This window comes from Lonchura striata, chromosome 3, assembly GCF_046129695.1.
Source record: "Lonchura striata isolate bLonStr1 chromosome 3, bLonStr1.mat, whole genome shotgun sequence".
Classification (NCBI taxonomy): Eukaryota; Metazoa; Chordata; class Aves; order Passeriformes; family Estrildidae; genus Lonchura; species Lonchura striata.
The window spans coordinates 18,764,977-18,786,551 of NC_134605.1; the positions used below are offsets into that span (position 1 = coordinate 18,764,977).

General features: G+C 49.4%; 1 protein-coding gene across 2 annotated transcripts; it reads right to left on the reverse strand.

Moving 5' to 3' along the window:
• Positions 1 to 1,280: 1,280 nt before the first annotated feature.
• Positions 1,281 to 21,535, reverse strand: KLHDC3 (kelch domain containing 3). Of its 2 annotated transcripts, none has more exons than XM_021534846.3 (11): positions 21,409 to 21,535; positions 14,420 to 14,655; positions 11,994 to 12,170; positions 9,728 to 9,843; positions 8,301 to 8,372; positions 7,861 to 8,074; positions 7,497 to 7,583; positions 6,128 to 6,236; positions 2,581 to 2,654; positions 2,132 to 2,210; positions 1,281 to 1,921 (listed from the first exon to the last, which is right to left on the reverse strand). In XM_021534846.3, exons 2-11 carry the CDS (start codon positions 14,571 to 14,573, stop codon positions 1,855 to 1,857), a joined length of 1,149 nt encoding a protein of 382 aa, XP_021390521.1. In that variant the 5' UTR covers positions 14,574 to 14,655; positions 21,409 to 21,535; the 3' UTR covers positions 1,281 to 1,854. The 2 variants fall into 2 exon arrangements, with proteins under 2 accessions (XP_021390521.1, XP_021390522.1); XM_021534847.3 differs by lacking the exon at positions 21,409 to 21,535 and adding an exon at positions 19,752 to 19,791.
• Between the last annotated feature and the right edge of the window lie 40 nt (positions 21,536 to 21,575).

The window sequence follows — 21,575 nt, forward strand, 5'->3', positions numbered from 1 at the left end:
AAGACTTCTCCCCCACAAAGGTTTGCTCTCCTAGAGGCAGCTGGCATGGGGTGCTGAGCCTTTCTGGGGTCTGTTGTCTCCACTCCATGCCCCAGAGACTGTGATTCCTCTCAGTGACAGCCATTCATGGACAGAATGGAGGAGCCTCTGTGCTCAGCACCACATAACCCAGCACAGGGACTCTGGGTGCTCAGGGGGCACTTCCCAGTGCCTGGCACCCTGCAAGGAGAGTAAGCTTGGTGCTTCAGTGCACAGCAAAAAAACTCCACCATTTATTTCACAGCTTGAGAGGGTGCCTGTGGCTGAGGCAGTGATAGAGGAAGGGAGTTAGAGCTGCTGGACAACACATGGTAGATGTTCACCTAAGTCCTCTTGGTAACCTGCAGGTGCCAAGGACCACAAAGGATGAGCTGAGGCTGGGGCTGCTCCTCCTCAGCCAGATGTGCTGTCACAGCACACCCTATTTCCCTCCAGGCCACTGATGCTCATCACGGGGAGGTGCTGCCAGTGTGTGAAGAACAAGCTCTTGTCACAATTGTGGGGTCTTTTGTTCTCTTGCCACGGGGATTTCACTGCTCTCATGCCACTCCAGACTTCTCCATTGTGCTTGCATTGGCCACCTCCTGAAGGATGAGGAGCCCAGGCACCTCTGCAACCTTGTGCTGCTGGATGAGCACTTGACCCTGGCTATGTGCCAGCCCTCAGGGCAGGGCAGACAGCCTGGGCCCTCTGCCACTCAGGCTCCTGGCATGTAGCCACCACCATCTCGGCTGCCCCTGTGACTTTACATCCCAGGAAACACCCTGTGTGCTTCCTTAGCTTTCTCTGCATCAGCCCCACTACAGTTGCCACTGGAGCTCCTCTTCACATCAGACGCCTCACGTTGGTGGGGAAGGGCTTGAGCACAGTCCTCTGTGCCACCCAGGAAGGCTGTCCCAGGCATCCCTCCACCTCTAGCCCTGAAGCAGGAAGCTACAGAGCATCCACCTACCTGAGGCAGCACAGCTCAGAAGACATACACCATTTTCCTTCTGTCTTCTTGCAGGACAGCATATCTCTGGGCAGGAGAAAGGTACCCCGTGGCAGTGCTGCTGGGGGGAGCTCAGCTTCCCTTCCCCACCCCAGGCAGGGCTGTGTCTCACATCAGCCACTGCTTCCTGCTGCCACAAGCCACCAGTGGCCTGCAGCTTCAGGGAAAAGCACCTGGTTCAGTTCCCACCCACCCACCCCCCCCCTTTCTGACTTTTCTCCCTCAGTTCATCTGCTAGGACACACAGAAACCACGTCTGCCTCACCATTTATAAAATTTCTCCCAGTTGCTGTTTTACAATGGGAGCTGGGCAGTGTCCAGCTGGGCCCAGGCCCCCACACAGGGCTCAGCATGGAGCTGGGGCCTGCCATTGAGTGCCAGGAAGCTGCCAGTGCTGGCAGGAGCAGGTGTAAACATTCCTGCTCTCTTGAAGCAATGCAGGAACAGTTCAGGTTGACCGTGACATCAACCCCAGGGCCATGGCTGGTGGTAAGAGTTGATTCAGGCCCTTGGAAAGTGGCTGGACACCGGACAGCACAGCTGCAGTTCCACAGGCAAAGGGAAAGGAAGCTCTAGAGCCACCAGCAAGGAGAGGGGTCACAGATGTGCTGCTGGGGCCAGACAGTTTTTCCCTCAGTGGCCAGCTCTGCCTGTCCACTTGTGCTGCCCAAAGCATGACAAGGGCAGAGGGAGGCCTAGCTAGGGCAAGACAAACCGAGCTCACACATTCCTTGCTTGAAAGGGCTAAAAATTCATGCAGGCAGTGGAGCAAGAGGTCAGTATGTGGAGGGGTGAGGACAGGGTGGTAGAAGGGTGAGTTGTCTTCAGCCCTGGTTGGAGACAATGGGGCGGCTGATGGTGCTGTTCGTTGTCATGGCTGAGAGCTCCCATCTGTAACACACCAAGAGGATACACTGAGAGAAAGCACAAACACAGTGCCCAGGGCTAGAGCAGCTTTGAAGCAGACTTTAGCTACAGCCTCCAGCCCAGCCCACCTTAAAGGTGCACAGTGCCAAGGGCCCCAGGCAACCCTCAGCCAGGGCTGGAACACCTCAAGGTCAGGGAGCATCCAGAGTGACCTTCCAGCAAGGCACACCATACCTGATGTCGTGGGGAAGACAGGACTGGTCCAGGCTGTACTGAATCACTGCTAGCTTACACAGCGTCTTCAGACTGGGGCCTGTGAAAAGAAAGCAGTTTAGCTACAGCAGGCCTTGACTGGACACCATGGATGCTCCAGCATCATGCAATCAGTGCCACAGGAAACAGGGCAGAGCCTTGTCTGAAAGACAAGGCAGAGTGCACACCAGGGACAGGCTGGGGTGCCTTCTGTGCTCCCACAAGAGGGCTTGCGTGCAGGAGTGCACAAAGCATGGCTGCACCTCTGGCTGCTCTGCCTTAAGCCAAGCACACTGGTCAGATACAGCTGTCTGGCTCCAGGACATGGCACCTGGAGCCACAGAGGGCACAGTTAGGTGCTTCACAGCAGGGCCTGCTCACAGGGCACCTTGTGGTAAGAGGTACAGGCTGGGCAGAAAGTGCTTACGTACTGAAGTCAAGGATGTAGAGATCTGAGTGATCCATCAGGTCGAATTCATCACCCATTCCTTCCTCCGGAGATGGGCTGCAGAAACCAAGCACAGTGTGTCACTCAGGGCCAAAATTCTTATACACCAACTCGCCAAGGGCTGAGCAATCCAGTAATGTTCCTGGCCTGCCTGTCCTATGCAAGAGCCCTGTGATCCCTCCTGCCCCTCTGATGCCCCAAGCAGCACCCAAACCCTTCACTTTCTCAGCTCCTTGCAGCATAGGCAGAGCTGCACAGGGAGCAGAGACCCACACCATTTCTTCTGCAGGACAGGGGAGACGTGCCTCTTTATAATGGATGATCATGATGACTCCAGTCATGAGCCTCTCCCTCACCTCACCTGTCCATCACTCCTGTTCTCATGTAGTTAAGATCTACTGCATTTATTTCAGCTTGGCCACTGAGATACTGTAAGAGGAGTGTAGAGAAAGCAGCTAGAAAACTGCATGGCAGGGCAGTCACAGACATCTCTCAAGTCTGACTTAGGAATCACTTTGGACTCCAGCCACAGCTGGAGTAGTTGTGCCAAAATGGGGATGGCATTTCAGAAGACTGTAGCTGAGCACTGAGCAGTGTAGCAGTCATTTAAAACCTATTCCAATTTGCTGATACTCCCATTTGATGCTGGTCCTGAAATGCTAATGAGGAGCTACAACAACAGGCATTTCTAGGGAACAGACACCCTCACCTATGGTTTCCTTCCACAGTGGTCTTGATAGAACAACCAAAGCACCTGAGAGACTGGACACTACATCTCCTTGCACAGACAGATCAGCCTGTTCTGAAACAGGGGAAAACATTCCCATGGCTGTGGGTTGTTTGGAGAATTTGAAAGAAAGGAAAAGTGTTTTAAGTCCTGCTTTGGTCTGTGACAAACCAACTTAGCGTGCCCCCACTTCTTAGCTGGGACCGACCTCATGCAGTGACTCCTCGCCCCAGTGTCACTTGTTTCTCCACCCATGAGCCACCAAGCTTTACACTTCACAGGACATGAGGCAGTAACTGCTCCCCCAGGTCCCCACAACCTCAGGCCAAGCTGCAGAGCACAGCTCATTGCTGGCAAAGAAGACTTGTTGTTGATGGGACCCATCTGCCCGGATACAGGCAAGAGCCCCTTTAACTCCACCTCATGTGCTCACCACATCACAATCTAATCTCACATCCACGTCACAGGAAAACCTAGACCATCCCTTATCTATCAAAGGGAAGCCAGCAGGCACCACGTCTGTGGCTTTAATCACCAAAAGAAAGTAGCAGGGTGAGCCTGGAGTTCAAGACCAGGCAGCCCCCTGCAACTCCCAGGCAGCAGGGTGCAAGGCACACCTTTGCCAGCCAGTGCTCAGCAAAACTGCTACTTCCAGCTGCAAAACAACTCACCCTGCTTTCAGTGACAGCCCCTATCTTCTCACCAGAGCCAGGATTCCTAAGCCTTGTCAGGGAAACCACAGCCTCAAGCCAAATCTGGATCAGCATCTCTTCAGCTAAACTGTTTATAGTATTCCTTCTCCCCGCTTTCTTCCTTGTGGATGGTCTCTGCACACTGAATTGCTGGTGGGTTTGGGAGGAAACCAGACCAGGGCCTCAACTGTGACACAGCTAATGGGAACACCAAGCTTCCTGGTCCCTTAAACAGGACACAAGTGAGGGATTGCTCTTAGCCACAGTGAGGGACTGCAGCTGGGGCAAAAAGACCAAGCTCTGGCAAGAACTACCAAAGAAACAAAGCTTTTGGGTGTCACAGGAGCAAGCAGCCTGAAGAAGTGCCTCTTCAGCAGTCTACAGGATGTGTGAATCCTGGAAGGGCAGACACAAAGGGGTTTTGCCTGCCCATCCCCCAGTGCCTTCCCTAGAAAGCTGAGCTTGCTGGCTCATCCTCTGAGAATCCTTGCTGGACAGCCCATGCTGTGCGACCCCTCCCCCTTCCCAGCCAGCAGAGCACAGGTCAGGAGGCAGACCACTGGGAGTTCTCCATTACAACGACTTCCTGGAAAACTTCTTATCTCGCCAGGCAGCTCCAGAATACACCTGATAACTGCTACAGGAAGCGAGCACGGCCCACCCCCACCCCCCACTTCCCCAGCCTCCAAGACCCTTCCTCCAGCTCAAGCAGGCTGCATTCCTGGCTGCCAGCAGCTCTTCCGAGCCCACACTAGTGCTGGTCAACGTGCCTGTACTGGGGTTGAGCCTGACTTAAGAAACAAGCTGAATTCTGAAGTGGTTCATGGAGAAAACAAGGCACTGCTGCATTGCCCAGCAAAGGTGAACCAAACTCCAAAAAGCTGGTGTCAAATTTGTTGTGGTTTGCTAGCATTTCCTAGGAGTGCCAAGGTTTAACATCAAAATTCAGCTGCTGCTGTAAGACAATCTACACACAGCACAGCATCTGGGACCACCCAAAACTCCCATAAAGCCCTACCAAGCCTTCTGCTTTACTGAGCAGTACGCAGGATCTTTTGAGGAGACTGGATAAACTCAGCACCTCTGCATACCTCATCTGCACTAAGCACTCCCTCACAGTCACATGGACATCCTACAGCTAAGCACACCCCTCCTGAACACCTGGAACCTGAAGGCCCTTCACCCCATCACACACTGGTTTGGTCAGGTCACCAGCAGAACCTGTCCTGCTTGGTTCTCTGCCCCAGGTTGGCTTCAGAAGCATCCCCAAAAAACTATTGTCAAGATCCTAGAGAGAGCCCCAAAGCTTTCCAAACCATGTGGAGAGCTGAAAACATTTAAGATGTCTCTACAAGGTAGATACTGGCGAGCAGGACTGTGCTCCAGAGCTGCAATTTGTCACTCCAGACAGCACAGAGTGTGTCCTGGTGATAGGCCACTTCCTTTCTTTTAGCAGCTGTTAAGGCTCTTGGCCACATCCAGCTGCCCTGCACCCTGACAGTATCACTTCCAGTGTCTGACAGCTAAATCCATAACACCACGTCCCTGTTGTGAATGGAAATGTTGCTAAGGAACACTGGTGCAGGAGGCAACATTGACTTGTCATGTGTGTAGGCTCCTCAAACAGCTCTCAGCTGAGCTGGCATCCCACTGCAGCTTGGCAGCAGAACACACACTTGCCAGTGGAAGAAAGAAGCTGTGGTGGGAGAAGCAGGGCAGCACACAGGTGAAGATAAGTCAGTTTGAGGTCTGCTCTGGCACAGCATGTCCTTCTGACAGCAGAATCTCCTCTCTTATCCACACGAACTTTTTACCAGAAAGCTTGAGCACTGCACAGCTCCTCCTGAGCAGCCTGTTACACTCATCTGTCTCTGCATGTACAAGATGGCTTGTCACCAGCTGCTTTACAAGCTTACATGACACCTTCAGTCTCTTCCAGGGCCTTATTCCAGGGGAGCCCTGATTTACATGATTACCTACACTTGTCAGATAGGCTGACACTTGCCAAGTGCCTCTGAAGTCCATCTGATACAGCGTGGGTCAGAGCGTGAAGGGACACTGTGCAGAAGGGACTGGCAAAGCCTCTCAGGGAGCCACCTCACACAACTCACCTGGTACCTCCAAAGAGGATAATTTTGTCCCCCACTCTGCAGCAGCACTGCCGGCGGCGAGGACACGGCCCTTTTCCCTTGGGTTCAATCTTCCTCCAAGAAAGAGAAACTAACAGGAGGAAAAGAGTGCACCAGCTTGTCACAAGAGCCTGGCCAAGACCAGCTATAAGCAGGTTATGAATTTAAGCAGGTCACAAGAAAAGCAGAGGCCCACTACCCCAGACACCAACTAGCCAATATCCACCCTCCCCCTTGACCTCTTCACTAATGGCTAATGATGCACTTCTGTGAGGTTGTTACTGAAATGTCGCTTAGATGCCAGTCCTGGAGCTCTGCCTGCTGAGACAGGATTTGCAGGTCATATCATAGAATGGTTTGGGTTGGAAGGGACCTTAAAGACCATCTTGCTCCAACTCCCTGCCATGGGCAGGGACATCTTGCACTAAACCAGGTTGCTCAGTGACCCATCAAGGCCTTTCACTTGCAAAGCCTGAGCACCAAGACCCACAGACTGCCATGGCAGCAGGTCCGATATCACAAGGAGCTGTACTAGGCAGAGCTGCAGGAACAGACTTCCCTTCCCCAGAGCCTCCTGCGGTCGGGATTTGGAGGAGGGAGATCCAGGAACCAGCTCCATCTGCTGGCAGGCTGCGATCGCAGAGCACCCTGGCAGAGGTGCATCAGCTGCTGGGACAGCTCAGCTGCGGGAGGAGGGCATGGAGAACTGGACCAGGAAACAGCAGCCTTTGTTGTTCTTGCTGCTCTCTGTGGCAAGGATGCTTGGGGGCGACAATGCACAGGACTGAAACCTGCAGGAGCTCTCACACCAGCTCACAATCAGCTTGGGGAGCAGCTGGCTGGCTGCTCTCAGGTAACTTTACTATGCAAAGCAATTAGCAAACAAAATGAGTCTGGAAATGAAATGTGCCGGAGGACCCCAAATCAGCTCACATCTGACTGGTATTCAGGGTATCAGCTGAAGAACCACCCCTTGTGCTGCACAGTTTGAGCTGGAACCAAGAGATGGTGATCCTGCAGCTCAAGTTGAATGGTTTCTCCAGCTGTAGTCTCTCTTCCCTAACCCTATTGCTTCTTCATACCTTCTCTTCTGTCAGTACTTTTGCACATTTAAGAACAAGACAAAGTTTTTACAATGAAATATGCCTTTCAGCAATACCTCATTTTCTATTTTCTAACTGAGATTTGGAAACATCTCGAAGAGGAACAGGTACAGTAGCAAGTTGCTGTCAGAAGAGCCAAGAGCCATTCTCCCCCAAGCAGTACTTCCTTGGACAGTATGTTCCTCTGAGCACTCACATGCCTGAGAGCCTGGAGCACTATCACTGCAGCAAGTTAAAAGCATAAATACCTGGATTGAATTTCCAGAGGTCATGGAAGTGTCTGTTCAGGCGTGCATTGTAGCCACCAAATACATATAGTTCCCCATTGTAGCTGACTGTAGGGAGTAAGCACAGACATCAGAGAGCCACCCAGAAGGTCCCTGACCCAACACCAAACACAAAGCAATGTGGTGCTGGCTGTCCACCTCTCCTTACACCACCTTCATGTGCAGTGGATTGCAAGGCTTTCTGGGGGGCAGCAGCTTTCCACAGAAACTGGGCTTTGTGCAACCCTTTGTAACTCACAGCCCCACCCAGCAAAGCAGACACCCCTTCTAAAGCAGGCAGAAACTTCCTTCCACCATCCTCCACCCTCAGCAGACCCACACTCACAGGCTGAATGGCTCCGCCGGCCCTCCGGGAGCACGGGGGTGTGAGGGGAGTCTAGCCAGGAGTTGGTTTCTGTATCGAACACTTTAATGCGGTTACAGTAGATCTCGTTGTTAGAGTGAAATGGCCCAAAACGATCAGCTCTGCCACCAAACACATACATCTTTGTTCCAATGATGGTAGCTGAATGAAAGTCTCTCCAGCGAGCTGGAGTACCCTGAAGGACAGAGCAAAAAACAAAGACAAAAGAAAGAGTGCAGATTAGCCAGGAAAATAACACATCTTGATGGGGAAGTTGGGTGGCTGCCTTCTCCTGGAGAACTTCCCATCCTGTAGATCCCAGCCACATCAGCCAGAAGCTGTGAGACAAGTGTGGGCAGCTACCCCAGAGAATAGCAGATGCGAAACTTCTCCACAAACCAGAGGGAAAAACAGACACTGACCTTGGCAGAGATTAAGGTCCACGTCATGTTTGTGGTGTCCAGTTTATGGATATCATTTGAAAAGCAGTCAGCCTGGAAGACACATGAGCAGCTTGGTCACAAAGGGACTGAGAAGCCTGGTCGCATCCAGCCCCAGAAAGGATGCTGCCCTGCAGACCTGGAGCATCCCTTTGGATTCAGTACTTCCTAAGAGACAAGGTGCTTGCTCAGGCAGCACTTATCATTTAACAAGAGGAAAGCAAAGCCCGTTTCTTCCCAAAGGTGTCTTGTCTCTTCCTGCACATTTCCCATTTATTTGGTGCTCAGTTCCTCCCCCAAAGTCTGTCCTGCACACGATACATTCATAGTAGGAGCCTGCCTCCTCTCTATGTAGAAGCAGAAAAAAGAGGCATTAGCAGGACAAACTAGCTCTGCTAAGGCTGCCTAACGAGACACAGAGGCTAAGGTTACTTCTGGGAAGCTTATCCTGGGAACATCCAGGAGCAAATACACTCCAGGTTCTGAGGTCCCACAAAACCCATGTACAGCTGGTTGCCTGGAAGAGATTGCATTCACATAAACAATGTGGACTCCTGCTCTTCCAGACAAGGTCTTCCAGACAAGGTAGAGAGCAGCAAGACAGCCAGAGGTTTATTTGATCTTGGTTAAAAAAAAGACACATCTGAACCCCTCCTGCTGCTGTAATCAATATAATGGATTTGGCCTGTTATCACCCTCAGAAAAGAGGGAATAACCCAGAGACTTCTGTAACAGAGCCCTACCTTTCTTCCAAAAAAAATGGACGTGACTTTGCACATCTTTTCTGGAATCTGGTGATAGGCTGAAATTATATTTACCCACTTCTTAAGATTAGAGCATAAGAATTTGCTAAAAAGAGCATTAGGTACACTGACAGCTATTGCAGGATGAACTTTGGCTCAAGGTATTCTTAATGGGAAGGCACCAAGTGTTTGCTGAAAGGGATCAGCAAGATGTCAGAGCAGGAAGAGACTACAAGGAACATACACCAGACTAGGACAAAACCTCACAGCAACACTGCAGAAAGTTATTTTTCTGGCTCACTTCTGAGCCAAATTAAAATAAATGTAGATCAGTATATACTTATTTAAAAATATTGTGTATTTATGTATCTACATTTGGCTGAGAAATGCACCAGAAAAAAAATATTTTTACCTCTTTGTGGTAAATATGTTTTGTTAAAAAAAAGTTTAAAAAATCCAACATTTTTTTTTACTTGCTTTTCCAGTTATCTTCTCCACAAAACAATTAGCATAACCTGGGTCCTAATGCCATAACTTTGCTAAGTTACAAAATGACAGTGGCTAGGAAAACAAACACGCCCCCATGTCCTGCCTCTATCAGTGTCCTGGGTATCAACACCCTCTTGCCCAAGGGCTCACCAATTAACAGTCACAGAGACTACTCACCAGCTGTTCATAGCCTCCAAAGATAAACATGCTCTTGGCCAGGACACAAGCTGAATGCCCATCTCTTGCCCCTGGGACCATTCCAGACACCTTTGGCGTGAACCACCTGTGTGTGTCTGAAACAAAACAAGAGGCAATGCTGAGAAAACACAGTAGGTGTTGGAGTGGGATAGTTCTATTACCACTGTTCTTAATTTCTAAGGCAAAAATCATTCTCGTTTTCTCACACAGCACCTGCTCTGCCAGAGAGGCTGCAAGCTTTGGGCAAGGCTACCTGCCTGAGCCCCCAGAGGGACACATGACAGAAGCCTCAGCCTCTGGGCATGGCCACCAACTGCCAGACCTGACAAAGAGCTCACATTTTAAGTGTGAGTAGCACAGCACGGCTTGAACAATGTTACTTTTACTGAATCTCTCGCAGAGTGTACTTGTGAGTCACTTATCAACACAGCATTCACACTTTCTATTACAATGAAGCAATAATGCTAAGTGGCTCAATTGACCTCATGGTGTGGAGATGCTCAGTAACTGAGCATGACTGAGGAAAAACAGCTCTCAAACCCAGATAGAAATCACTTAACCACAAGCTCTCCATGTTAGCTGTTGTGCTTATCTTCACCTCTGCAGTGCAGCTCTCCCTGTCTTATCTGCTCCACTTGTTACATTCTCATCCCCTCTTCCTCACTTTCAACCCTTCACGATGCTCCCCGTGAGCCTGTACCAGACACATTCAGCCCCTTAGCCAGCACACTCTTGGGGCTGGCTTGATTTAGAAGATGACTTAAAATCCTGCCAGAGATGTTGTTCTCCATGCCAGGGCAACACAGAGCCAAGCCAGCAACTTACTGCCAAGCGCAAACAGGCACCTGCCCCAAGAGCTCCGAGAAGCACAGATAAGCCTCGAGGCTGCAGGAGACATACCCCCACCCTCCCTGACGGCCCTTGGCTGCCAAGAACAGTGCTTGTTTCAGAGAGTTGTAACACTGGAGCCAAAGCATGAGGATGACTTCCCTGAATTTGACCTGCGGACACAACTGTCCACCTATGCTCCATTTGGCACCACACAAAGGGTCTTGTAAGGTCAGCAGAATCCCTGGGGAGCCTCTACTGAGACAGCTCAGGGCTATCGAGTTCCTTTTCTCCCTGGGGCTGCTTCCAAACTCAGTCACACTGTATCAGCAACAGCTCACCCAAGTGCAGCATGTTAAATTAGAGATGGAAAAGACCTCAATTTGTGATCTGCTCAACACTGCAGGGACAAAACTGCACTCAGGCCTTTGTTTAGCCTGATATGACTCCTACAGTGGAGCTTACATTACAGACATGGGGCTGTGACTGCCAGCCTTACTTTCCAGGAATGGCAGGCCTGTGTATACAGACAGCTCCAGATGGTTTGGAGCAGGACCTTCTGTTAATTTTCACTTAATACTAAAGCACTGGAGCTGCCAGGGAGACTAGGCAGGTCCCACTACAAAGGCAGAAGTTTACTGGTGGCTTCTCAGCTGCATATGGTAGGGGAAGATAGGGGAAAACCCTGTGCCACAAGCTGTAGGACATTTCCTGGTAAAGAAGAGATCCCTTGACCAAGCAGAGCAAGCAGTTTCCTTGCAAGTTCAGCAAGACAGTTACTGGCCACTATTTAGAGGGACTTGCATCCAGAATCCAGATATACTCCTTTTCTTTCCTGACATCTGTGTCCATGCAGTTCCTTATGGCGCCTTTTTTCCAGAGGTGTTCCAGTAGTGCTGTGGAGAAGCCTACAAAAAGGCTCCAAAGGAGTTTATTTTTCAGGTTTATCTAACTTGATTCATGTCTCCCCTGATTTTGCCATCCTGTCCTGGACTACTCCTGTGCTTTATTCCTCCCTCTCCTTCATGCCTTCGGAAAGAAGGACCACAATCCTGAAGAGCCCAGCCCTTTCTTGCTTCAACTTTCAGCCACAATTAAGGAATACTACATTACACAGAGAGAACACTTCAATTATAGTTACTATCAGAGAGAGCACACAAAGCCGATAGAAAAATTAAAACCATTTTAATTGTTAGAAAAGATCAGCAATCACTGCCCAAAGCCTTTTACAGAGATTTAAGCATGCAGACACAACGGCCACCATACTCCACTTCTAAAACTGCTGAAAGAGATAATGACACCATTTCCTCCAGACTGTCACCGAGGGACAAGAAAACAAGCTGGGGAGCAGTGTGGGGGACAGAGAGGTCTGTTCAAGAACAGCTGTGACAAGGAACAGTGAGAAGCTGGAACTTACTGACATCGAAAGCATAGAGCACGTTGCAGGCTCCCTCTGTGTCGTTGCGACCACCCCAAATGTAGACGGTGTCGTCGATGAGCACTGCTGAGTGTCCATACCTCATGTAGGGCACCTCCCTCACGTGGTCCCGGCTGTTTGTCCACACTGGAGGCAACTTGATCCAGCGCAGAGACACTGGAAACACAAGTTCGAGCCCATGTCAAATGCTAAGCCTGCTAAATTGCTCACAGTTCATAACCCATCCTGCACGGTGCTTTTTACCCCATGACAGAGTGCAGAAGCAGTCAAGTAAACAAGAGAGAGCTGTGTCTGACCCTGAGCAGTAACTAGTTAAGAAATACAGTAGCTAGTTAAGAAATACAGCTCTGGAGGCCCAGAGGACAAAAACAGGCACTGTTCTACAACAATTCATTGAAAAGGTTTCCACTCTGGCTCATCCTAGACTGTAAATGAAGGATACAGCACACACACAAACAAATAGGGAAAGAAAAATGAGAAAGTACAGAGGTGACCATGAATGCAGACACTCCTTCAAGCTGGTGAGATTGCTGAAGATACTCAAAGCTAGAAGAATGGGCAGCACAGGAATATGCAAGGGAACACCTGAAGACATCACTTGGACTTGCAGAAGCACAGTTTAATTGAAACAACCCAGCAGCTTTGTAGGAACGGGGTTTGTTTGCTTTTGTTGTAGTTTTCAAGCTATAGAGGTGGCCATCTGCCTCCTTTACCCCATCTGTATTCAAGTTCTCCCTGCTAACCTTGCACTACTAACAGGAGTTCTTTGTGATTACAGGTTCCCCTTCCTGTGTGTCATATCCAGCAGCAGCCAGAACAGTCAACAGGTATTACAGGGTTTAATGACAGTGCAAGAGTCACAGCAAGTGTTACACAGCCATTACATAACAGGACCTGTCACCTTCCTTGTACCACATACAGCCTCCAGGTTTGTTTTCTACATGGAGCTGATACAAAATATAGCAGAAAACAGTCTGCAATTTGTCTGAAATACGAACATAGGGAAAGGGAAAAGTCAGGCATCTCAAAAGGTGGGCATCTACCCCACAGGCAGAAAGGGCACTGAGGAAACACATCCAATGCTTAAGTCAAGCTAGACTGGATGCTTCCTACCTAAAACATAGTCTTCATCTTTGGAAGACTGACAAGATCTGGTATTCTTGACTTTAGCACTGCCACCTGACAATGCTAGTTGAGCAAGGGCTTTGGAAGCTACTGTCACTTCCCATGTGGTGGCTGCAGCATTCTGACACTTTAATATTTGGGAGTGGTGAGAGGGAAAGACAACACAAGAGCATTCCTTTGGGCACAGTCATTATGCTTCCCCAGAAGAGTGCTCTACTTGGCACGTTCTACAACATTCAGCTGTGTTGACTGTGAAAGCCCAGTCCCTCTAGACAGAGGTGAATGTCACTGTTCACAGGATCCTGAGCTAAACCCCCTCTACACTGTGAGCAGGTCACCTTGGCAGCCCTCTGTAACCAATGCTTTTATCCCGGCTGCACATCAGTCTTAAAGGAGTGAGTTCACTGCATCTTACAAATTAGGTTTGTCTACATGTGGGTGTTTGCAGAGCATTCAGCATGCTGTCCAGTCTCCAAAACTGGTCATTGGTTCTCTGTTCTTGGATTTATTTAACTGGAGCCACCCAAGCACCAGTGCAGTTTTTTAATCACCTGCCTAATTACAGGGAAATACTTAATGGACCAGCTCAGTAACCTCTTCAGTTCAAGGAGCACTAAATCAAGAAATACACCCTGTGCCAGCACAGCCATGACTCCAACTCAGCCTCATGACAGGTACTGGCTACCCTACACAAATGGCTCTCGTTGCAGATGCTTTTCTAAGCTATGTTGTGAATCTGCACGATAGCTGTTACCAAAATGGGAAGGCCTCCCTCCTAGCCACATGCCCCTACTTACTCCATCATGCTGGCACCCGTTGTCAGCTGTCCCCACAGGGAAACAGCTCAGATGTCTACACCTGGAATCTTAACTGAGTGCACTGCTTCACACCCTTCTCCTTCCATGCTATGGGCAACTGAACATGGACATGTTGCAAACTGGAAGGGTGACTTGAGCCAGCTCAAAACCACCTCTTTGCACCTGGCTGAGTTCACAGAGAACAAGGACAAACCAAGTCATTGACTATGTGACTACTTCAGTGAGTCCTTATCCTAGCAGTCAGATGAACTACAGCCCCTCTGTATTCTGCCCCTGAAGCTGAAAATGCAAGGCTGCACAAAGAAAGAGGCTCCTACCTACTCTGATAACGTTTTAACATTTTCTGGAAATTAAAAGCCGGACAGCATGTTACAGGGCATAACATGCCAGGCAGCAGCAGACAAGAAGAGCAATAACTGAGCCCAGCAAGGAAGTCTTTGTGCCCCACAAGGCCACCTTTACCTGCGTTGAAAACGTGGACGTCGATCTGCCGCAGGGTCTCATAGTCCTCTCCAGAGCAGTACCCACCAAAGGAATAGACCTTGTGCCCGACAGCCACGGCCGCGTGGTTCACCCTCCGTGGCCCACCTTCCAAGTGCACTGCCCACCGTAGCATTCCTCCCTGCAAGCCAGGCGGTCTTCAGGGCCCCCAGTGCCACAGCCACATGCTTCCGAGGCCACCGCAATGTCACCTGGCTCTGCAACACAGACACAATGCCAAAAGAACAAGATCCATCCTGCACCTCTTCCTATCTTTCCTGAATGCCTGCTACAAAGGTTACCTTAATGTACCCTCATTCACCCGCCTCCCAACTGGAAACATTCCTCTTGGGAAGGGGACACAGAGTAGGGCTCAGAGGAGCAAGCAGAGATGCCCTTGCACACAAAATCCCCCAGGGTGGCTGCACAGGCAGCCCCAGCCAAACACCTTCAGCCTGGCCACACACACGTCACGTACATGTCACAGCCATTTGTCTGCATGAATGAAAACACACAGCGAGAGCCAACAGTGAAGGTGAAAAGAACAAACCCAGAGGGAAGAGTGTGCTCATTGGACCAGTTCTGAGAAACAGCAGAGGAAAAGATTAGAACAAAACACTCAACAAAAAACCTCCAAAGGACCACCCCTACATAAAGAAACCAACTTCCTGTTTTGGGGGTGGGTGACAACATTAGCATTTGAACTCATTGACTTGAGCTCTAGGGTTCAATCTAAATAGACAGAAGAGAGCAGAAACCCTCTAATCTAGGGAGAAAGCTCTTTGCTAATGCTCAGAAAAGGTCTTTTCCTCCCACAGCAAACCCAGGCATAACTATGAAAATTCTGTAGCATCACATCTTGTTAGGCAACTGATATTCTTCATTCCTCAAACAGATGGCTTAGATCATATCTTAGAGAAGTCACCACAGCTGATTCTTGCAGAGATTCTCCTTTGAATCTAAGAATCTAGAGCAGAGTCCTGCCTGGGTGCTCCTGAAACAGCAGGTCAGTTTGATTTTTAACAGTTTTCTCCTAGCTGAAAAACGGCCATTAGAAGAGATGTCAGTGTTTCAGACAGCACAAATAAAATTCTTATTTTATTTCTTGGTTCTAGGTTATTGAAAGATTCAGTCAGCATGTTCCCATCCCACAGTCAGTTTTAGCCTTTGCAGAATCGAAAGAAATTTGGGGATGCCTTTGAACAAGGGCTAAATCCCTACACATAAAATTCCTACGCTCTGCCCCGTTTAATTTTGGAAAGTAGTTAGTTTTGGCAAGGGGGATTTCCCTCCTGTTTCAGGTTTCTGAAAAAGCTAGAGGGCAGCAAGAGGGGCTGTGCCATGCTGCTCTGCTCCAGTTGGCCACCCCCAGCCCTTCAGTCAAATGGAATCACTGCTCACAACGGGGCCATCAGCAGCCTGACCGCCCAGTGCCCAGCCCACCCACACACTCACATTTTATCCCCTCCTGCGGGAAGAATAAGAGATGCCACCAACAGGGAGCTCCCGGTATGAAGCACAGCTTAGCCTTCCAGCTTCATCCACTGACTCCATGGACAGTTCAAAACCATTCAGTAACCAGTCACCTCATTCCAGAACTCCCAGATGTCATAAAAATTTGAGTAGCTTCTCTTTAAAATTATTTATTTTTTGAGTTGTCTTCATGCTCTGTACATGAATGTTACAGTGACAGGACATGTGCAAAGCCCAAACAGAGACCATCCTGCAGCCTTATTGTAACAGGAGTCTCTCCTGCAAACCTGCCTGTTCCTGAAGCAACCACCCTAACCTAAACTGCAGTCAGTAATCCAGAAAGTTGCAGCAAGCTTTGCTCCAGCAGGCGTGCTCCAGAAGGGCCCAGGAATAGCCCCCATCTTCTACAGACCGTGCTTAAATTTCAGATCTAGCAGGTTTTTTTCCTTAAGCACCTATTTTTTTTTTTTTTTTAAGCCAGGCAGCACTCTTGTATAAGTCCTCTGCAAATCTACAGAACAGATGAGTTTCCATGGAACCCACCAAAGTCACCTTCCAAGCTATTTTGAAGACTTCACATATCTAAATCTGTTTCCTGCCTCAGTCACAAGTTATTCCTGAAAAATCTAACCCATGTTTTCCTCACAATCTCTTCTTGTTTAAGTGATTCTGTAAAAGACTCCTCAAGGAGCTTAACTGGTCTTTATCACCAGCATCAATATGTTCAACACTCTTCAGACTGAGCCCAGTCCAGGAGGACCAAGAGGATGAATCTTACTTCCTAGTTCTCTGCTTGGTTCGTACTGAGGTAGAGGAGCACAGCTGCTTGGCACAGCAGGGAGGCATTGTACCAATGCCCCTGCCTTTTTTGTCAGAAAGGCTGGGAAGACTCTTCCTCACCCTTGGGACTTCCCTGAGCCAGGTGCAAGGATGCTGGTCCTGTCACTGCCACAGGAGCTGGCTACCCTGCCCCAGCAGTTCTGCTGTTTCCATCAGAAGGCACCTCATTCCAAGAAGTTAAGTGTGGTCCACAGCAGCTCCAGGCCCAATCCCTGGCACTGCAAGAAAGATACTGAGGTCGAAGCAACAATGTTGAAATGCTGTTTCCTACAATTATGGGGAAATTTCTTCCCCAAATGAATGCTTTCCAGGTGATTGGCAGGTTTGGAGTGGTGGCAAGGGCAATGGGATGGAAGTTGGCTGTGCTTTGCCTTGGCTCTGTCCGGGGATACCCCTTTAGAGCAAACACAGAGCTTTGCCAGCACAGCCTCCTGCCGTCCCTCCTCAGAGCCAAGAAAAGCAAACACTCATCTGAACACTTCATGAAGAGAGAATGACCAGAAGCATGAAGTAATCTTTACAGGGTCACGGGAAAACACAGGGTTTAACAAGCTGTCGGGGATTTTCCAAACCCAAGTGCTCTTCTCTACGCTGTAATAAAAGCATCCATGCAAACTCCCATCTTCCTCTTCTGCCACTGGCCACAACCCTACTCTGGAACTATGACATCTTCCTGCCATCACCAGGCATTTGTCTGCCCCTTTTCAGACACACACAGACCTAGCCTCCCCTCTTCCCTGCACAGCCTTGTCTCCTGAGGCTGCCTCCTCTACTCTGCCCCATGCTTTCTATGCCTGGCTCCAGATTCTCCTCACCTGCCTTATTTGCAATTGTTTCCTTAGACCAATCTTCTGTCCCAAAGCATTTTCCTCCTCTGAGCCCCCTCTGTGCATTACCTACAAATAGGAGCTAGACACACATTTTGGGAAAAAACAGTATTTTCTGCCCTACAACTATGGATACAGTTGAATTCAAGTTTGATTTCAACCAATGATTTTTTAATTTCAAGTTTGATTTCCAGTGATAATTTTTATTATATAAATGAGGACATAAATAAACCACTTTTCAGTCTCATTCCTATGAGGATTTCTTAGTAGGAGAAGTGCATTTGACATTAAGCTACAGCTTAGATTTCTTTACAGATCACAGAGGACACAGCCAAGGAGAGAGGGAAACACAAAATTGCTAAGATACAATTTACTAACAATTTCCTCCAACTGTACCATATTAGATTATGCAAAATACATTCTGTGGTTTCTCATTTAGGACACCAACAACAGTGATAAAACACAAAAATATTGATAAGACAGAGGCAAAAAGAACTGGGAGGGCACTGCAAGATTGAGGCACACAGAATCACAGCTTCTGTTCAAGCCACCACTTGCTTCCACTGCCTCATGTTAGATCCTCACTTCCACTCTCCAAAAACTAATAGATCTCTTACTTCCAATCATGCAGCCTTCACAACTCCCCATTTCCCTGGTCTGCCATGATCTATCCAGAAATACAGTAAAGCACAGGGGATGCAGAGAAATTTTGAAACCCTGGTAAGTCCTGTCATTAACCAGGAATAAGTGCATTTCTAAAAATCAGGACATGCTTCACTTACTGGTGAAGTACCTGATGTTGGTGATGCTGGAAATTAAGTGAGAACAACAGTGCATTGTTCCTCTGCCACAAAACATTTCACTGCTAAGCCAGGGAACAATCAGATTTAATTCAGCTCTGCATTCTTCCAATACAGCACCTGTAGACAGCACCCCCATATCTCTAGTTGTGCTCTTGCCTGAAGATGCACTTAATGCCTGCAACAACCTTCATCCCAACTGCTCCAGTTTACACCTAACAAGAGCCTAACAGCACCGCATACGGACATCTGAGATCAACAAAAATATCACTCAATCTCTCACTAGCATATCTTCCAAAACTGTTGTGGTGACTTGAGCACTGTGACACAGATAGAAAAACATCCCCAAAACAACAACAACAAAAAAAAACAAACCAGATTTTTCACTTTGTTCTATTTGCTTTAGGCTTAGTATTTTCAAACCTTACAATTAGTTATGAAAATACTTCATTCGAGATAGAAAGCTACTGAGCATCTCCAACTACAGTAGCCAGGTGATGATCTTAAAACAAACCCATATGTTATAAATGAAAGTTTATTTTAGCCAGATTAAAAAAAAAAATAATAATTTTATTAGCGGTCAAATTCTATCTGGCCAGCCACACAGAAAAGACAGAGCCGAGCCCGGGGTCGACCCTGGGTGTGCAACAAGGAGTCAGCCTCAGCAGAGGTTTTCCCCTATGCCCACACACCTCCATCCTGGCACAGGCGGTTTTTATAGGGAAAATTCTGCCTGAGGCCAAGATTTTAGCAATCAGTCCTTTCTTCTATTCGGAGTCCATATGTTAATAAGGATTTCTTTTTGGTGATGAGGAGAAAAAATTCAATGTTGAGCGTTTACGGGAAGGCTTCATTCACATGGATCTGTCTGAGTATTTCCATGATATCCATCTTGGACGATCAGCACAGATGATCAGCACAGACAATGACCCATCTCCTGGCCGAGCCACATCTGTTTACTTGTAAATCAGTTTCCAATATACACTCAGTCTCGCCCGCAAAGGGGGGGGGGGGGGGGGAGGAACTAATACAACGGGCATGATTTAACAAGCATCCCATATTACATATTTCATACAAGGAATGGCGCAAATTATATTTACTATACATAACACATATATCCTTGGATCCACTTCTTTGCTCAAAGGGAGCTCAGTGGGTTCTCTCACTTCTCTCTGCACACAAAAGGAAACCTAGAGCCATTTCTAAAAGCTGCTCAGAGTAGCCTTGCTGTATCCGATTCTCAAAGCAAGGGGGAGAAACCCATCAGCAAGTGGCCCGGATTTTCAAGGACTCATTCTGTCACCCCCAGACTTACAGCAGCACCCCAAGAAGAGCAGCCTACTCTGCAAAGCTGCTCCAGAGAGCAAATCCTACCGTGTGGCTGCCTCAGTCCCGTCTCCCAAAAGACACCAGCCACAAGGTTTAGTAACCCTTAAAATAGCCCAGCCAGTTCACAGCAGTCCATATAGACCGTTCTATTTCAAGCACATCCAACATACTGTTAGAGATAACATGAGAACAACCTGCTTTCTTCACTTGTGCTTGACATTTATCTAATGCTTGGAGCATTTGTGCTAAGGCAGTGTGAAACTGCAAGCTTGCACATTCAATAGCTCACAGATGCTCACAATGCAATTCCAGCCCCAGTAAATTAGATGGTGCTAGAACAGTCCTCGAGCTCGTGAACTGAGCCTGCTCTGGAAGCTCATGTTAGCCACGGGAATCACAGACCACGCTGCTCAGGCACAAATTTATCCCAGTGGTCCCCCTACAACCAGCCTCACCATCTCCTTATTTTTCACCAAATATTTTACCCATTGCTGACTTACTTCTGCCTAAAGCCTAGCTGAGATTCTGCACCTACTGAGCTGGCTTCTATTCTTCACCTTGTTTCCCAAACCCCAGCTTCTCTATGGAGTGTGCCTAAGCTTTGGAGATACTGCTTGACCCCTACTTCCCCATCAGGAATTTGTCTCAGCCTGTTAAGCTGTTTCCAAGGGCTGCCGCCAAGGGCAGCCCTTGGGCTGGGAAGCAGGCTCAGGAAAGCTGAGCTGACAGCCAGCAGGGCATTTCTCGCTTTACACAGGGCTACATCAGTTTGTTCTTCTGCCCCCCTGTTGCACTGACACTGATCCCCAGGCTGAGTGGTCTGCTGGGCTTGGCCACACATGGGGCAGGCTCACAGGTGCCAACCCCAGGCATGCAGCCCCACAGCAGCCACAACTGGGTGAGAGAATAAATGGTGTGAAACCACAGGAGCCCACAGGATGGAGAGAGAAGGTGCAGCAGAAGTCATGCCAGGGCAGAAGGTCAGCCTCCCTGACACAGACCTATTGGGGAGGATAGGGATATGTGGGGTCACAGAATCCTTTAAGGATGGAGACCACCAAGATCACAGAGCCCAGCCATTAGCCCAACACTGCCAGGCCCACCACTAACCCATGTCCTGAAAGTGCCACATTTACAGATTTTTTTTAACACTTCCAGGGACGGTGATTCGACCATCTCCCTGAGCAGCCTGTTCCAATGCCAAACTACCCTTTTCGTGAAGAATTTTTTCCTAATATCCAATCTAAACTTTCCCTGGTGCAGCTTGAAGCTATTTCCTCTTGACCTGCCTGTCACTTGTTACCTGGGAGAAGAGGCTGGCCCACACCTGGCAACAATCTCCTTTCAGGCAGTTGTAGAGAGTAACAGGGTCTCTCCTGAGCTTCCTTTTCTCCAAGCTGAAGACCCCCAGCTCTCTCAGCCGCCCCTCACAGGACTGGCTCTCTGGACCCTTCAGCACCTCCTCTGCCCAGCTCTGGACACGCTCCAGCACCGTTGGCCGCCGCTCCCGCCCGAGCCCCTCTGTGCCGCCCCGCGCCCCCACCCGCTGCCCGCGGGCCCGGCCGAGGGCAGCCGGGCAGGGCGGCGGCCCCGCGCCCCCGGCCCTCACGGAGGGGCTCGGCGGTGCCTACCAGCCTCGCCCTCCCCCAGCCGCGGCACGGCTCCGCCGGCTGCCCTCGCCCCTGCGGCCCCAGCCCCGTACCTGTGCCCGTACAAGGAGCTCCGACAGCCCCGCTCCGACGGGAGCTCCCGCCGCTCCCTGGGACTTGTAGTGCGGCGTGGCCCCGCCCGGGTCCGTGGCCCCCCCCCCCCCCGCGCCGGAGTAGCGCGGCCCCGACAGGCCCTTGCGAGGCGCCGGGCCCCGGCCTC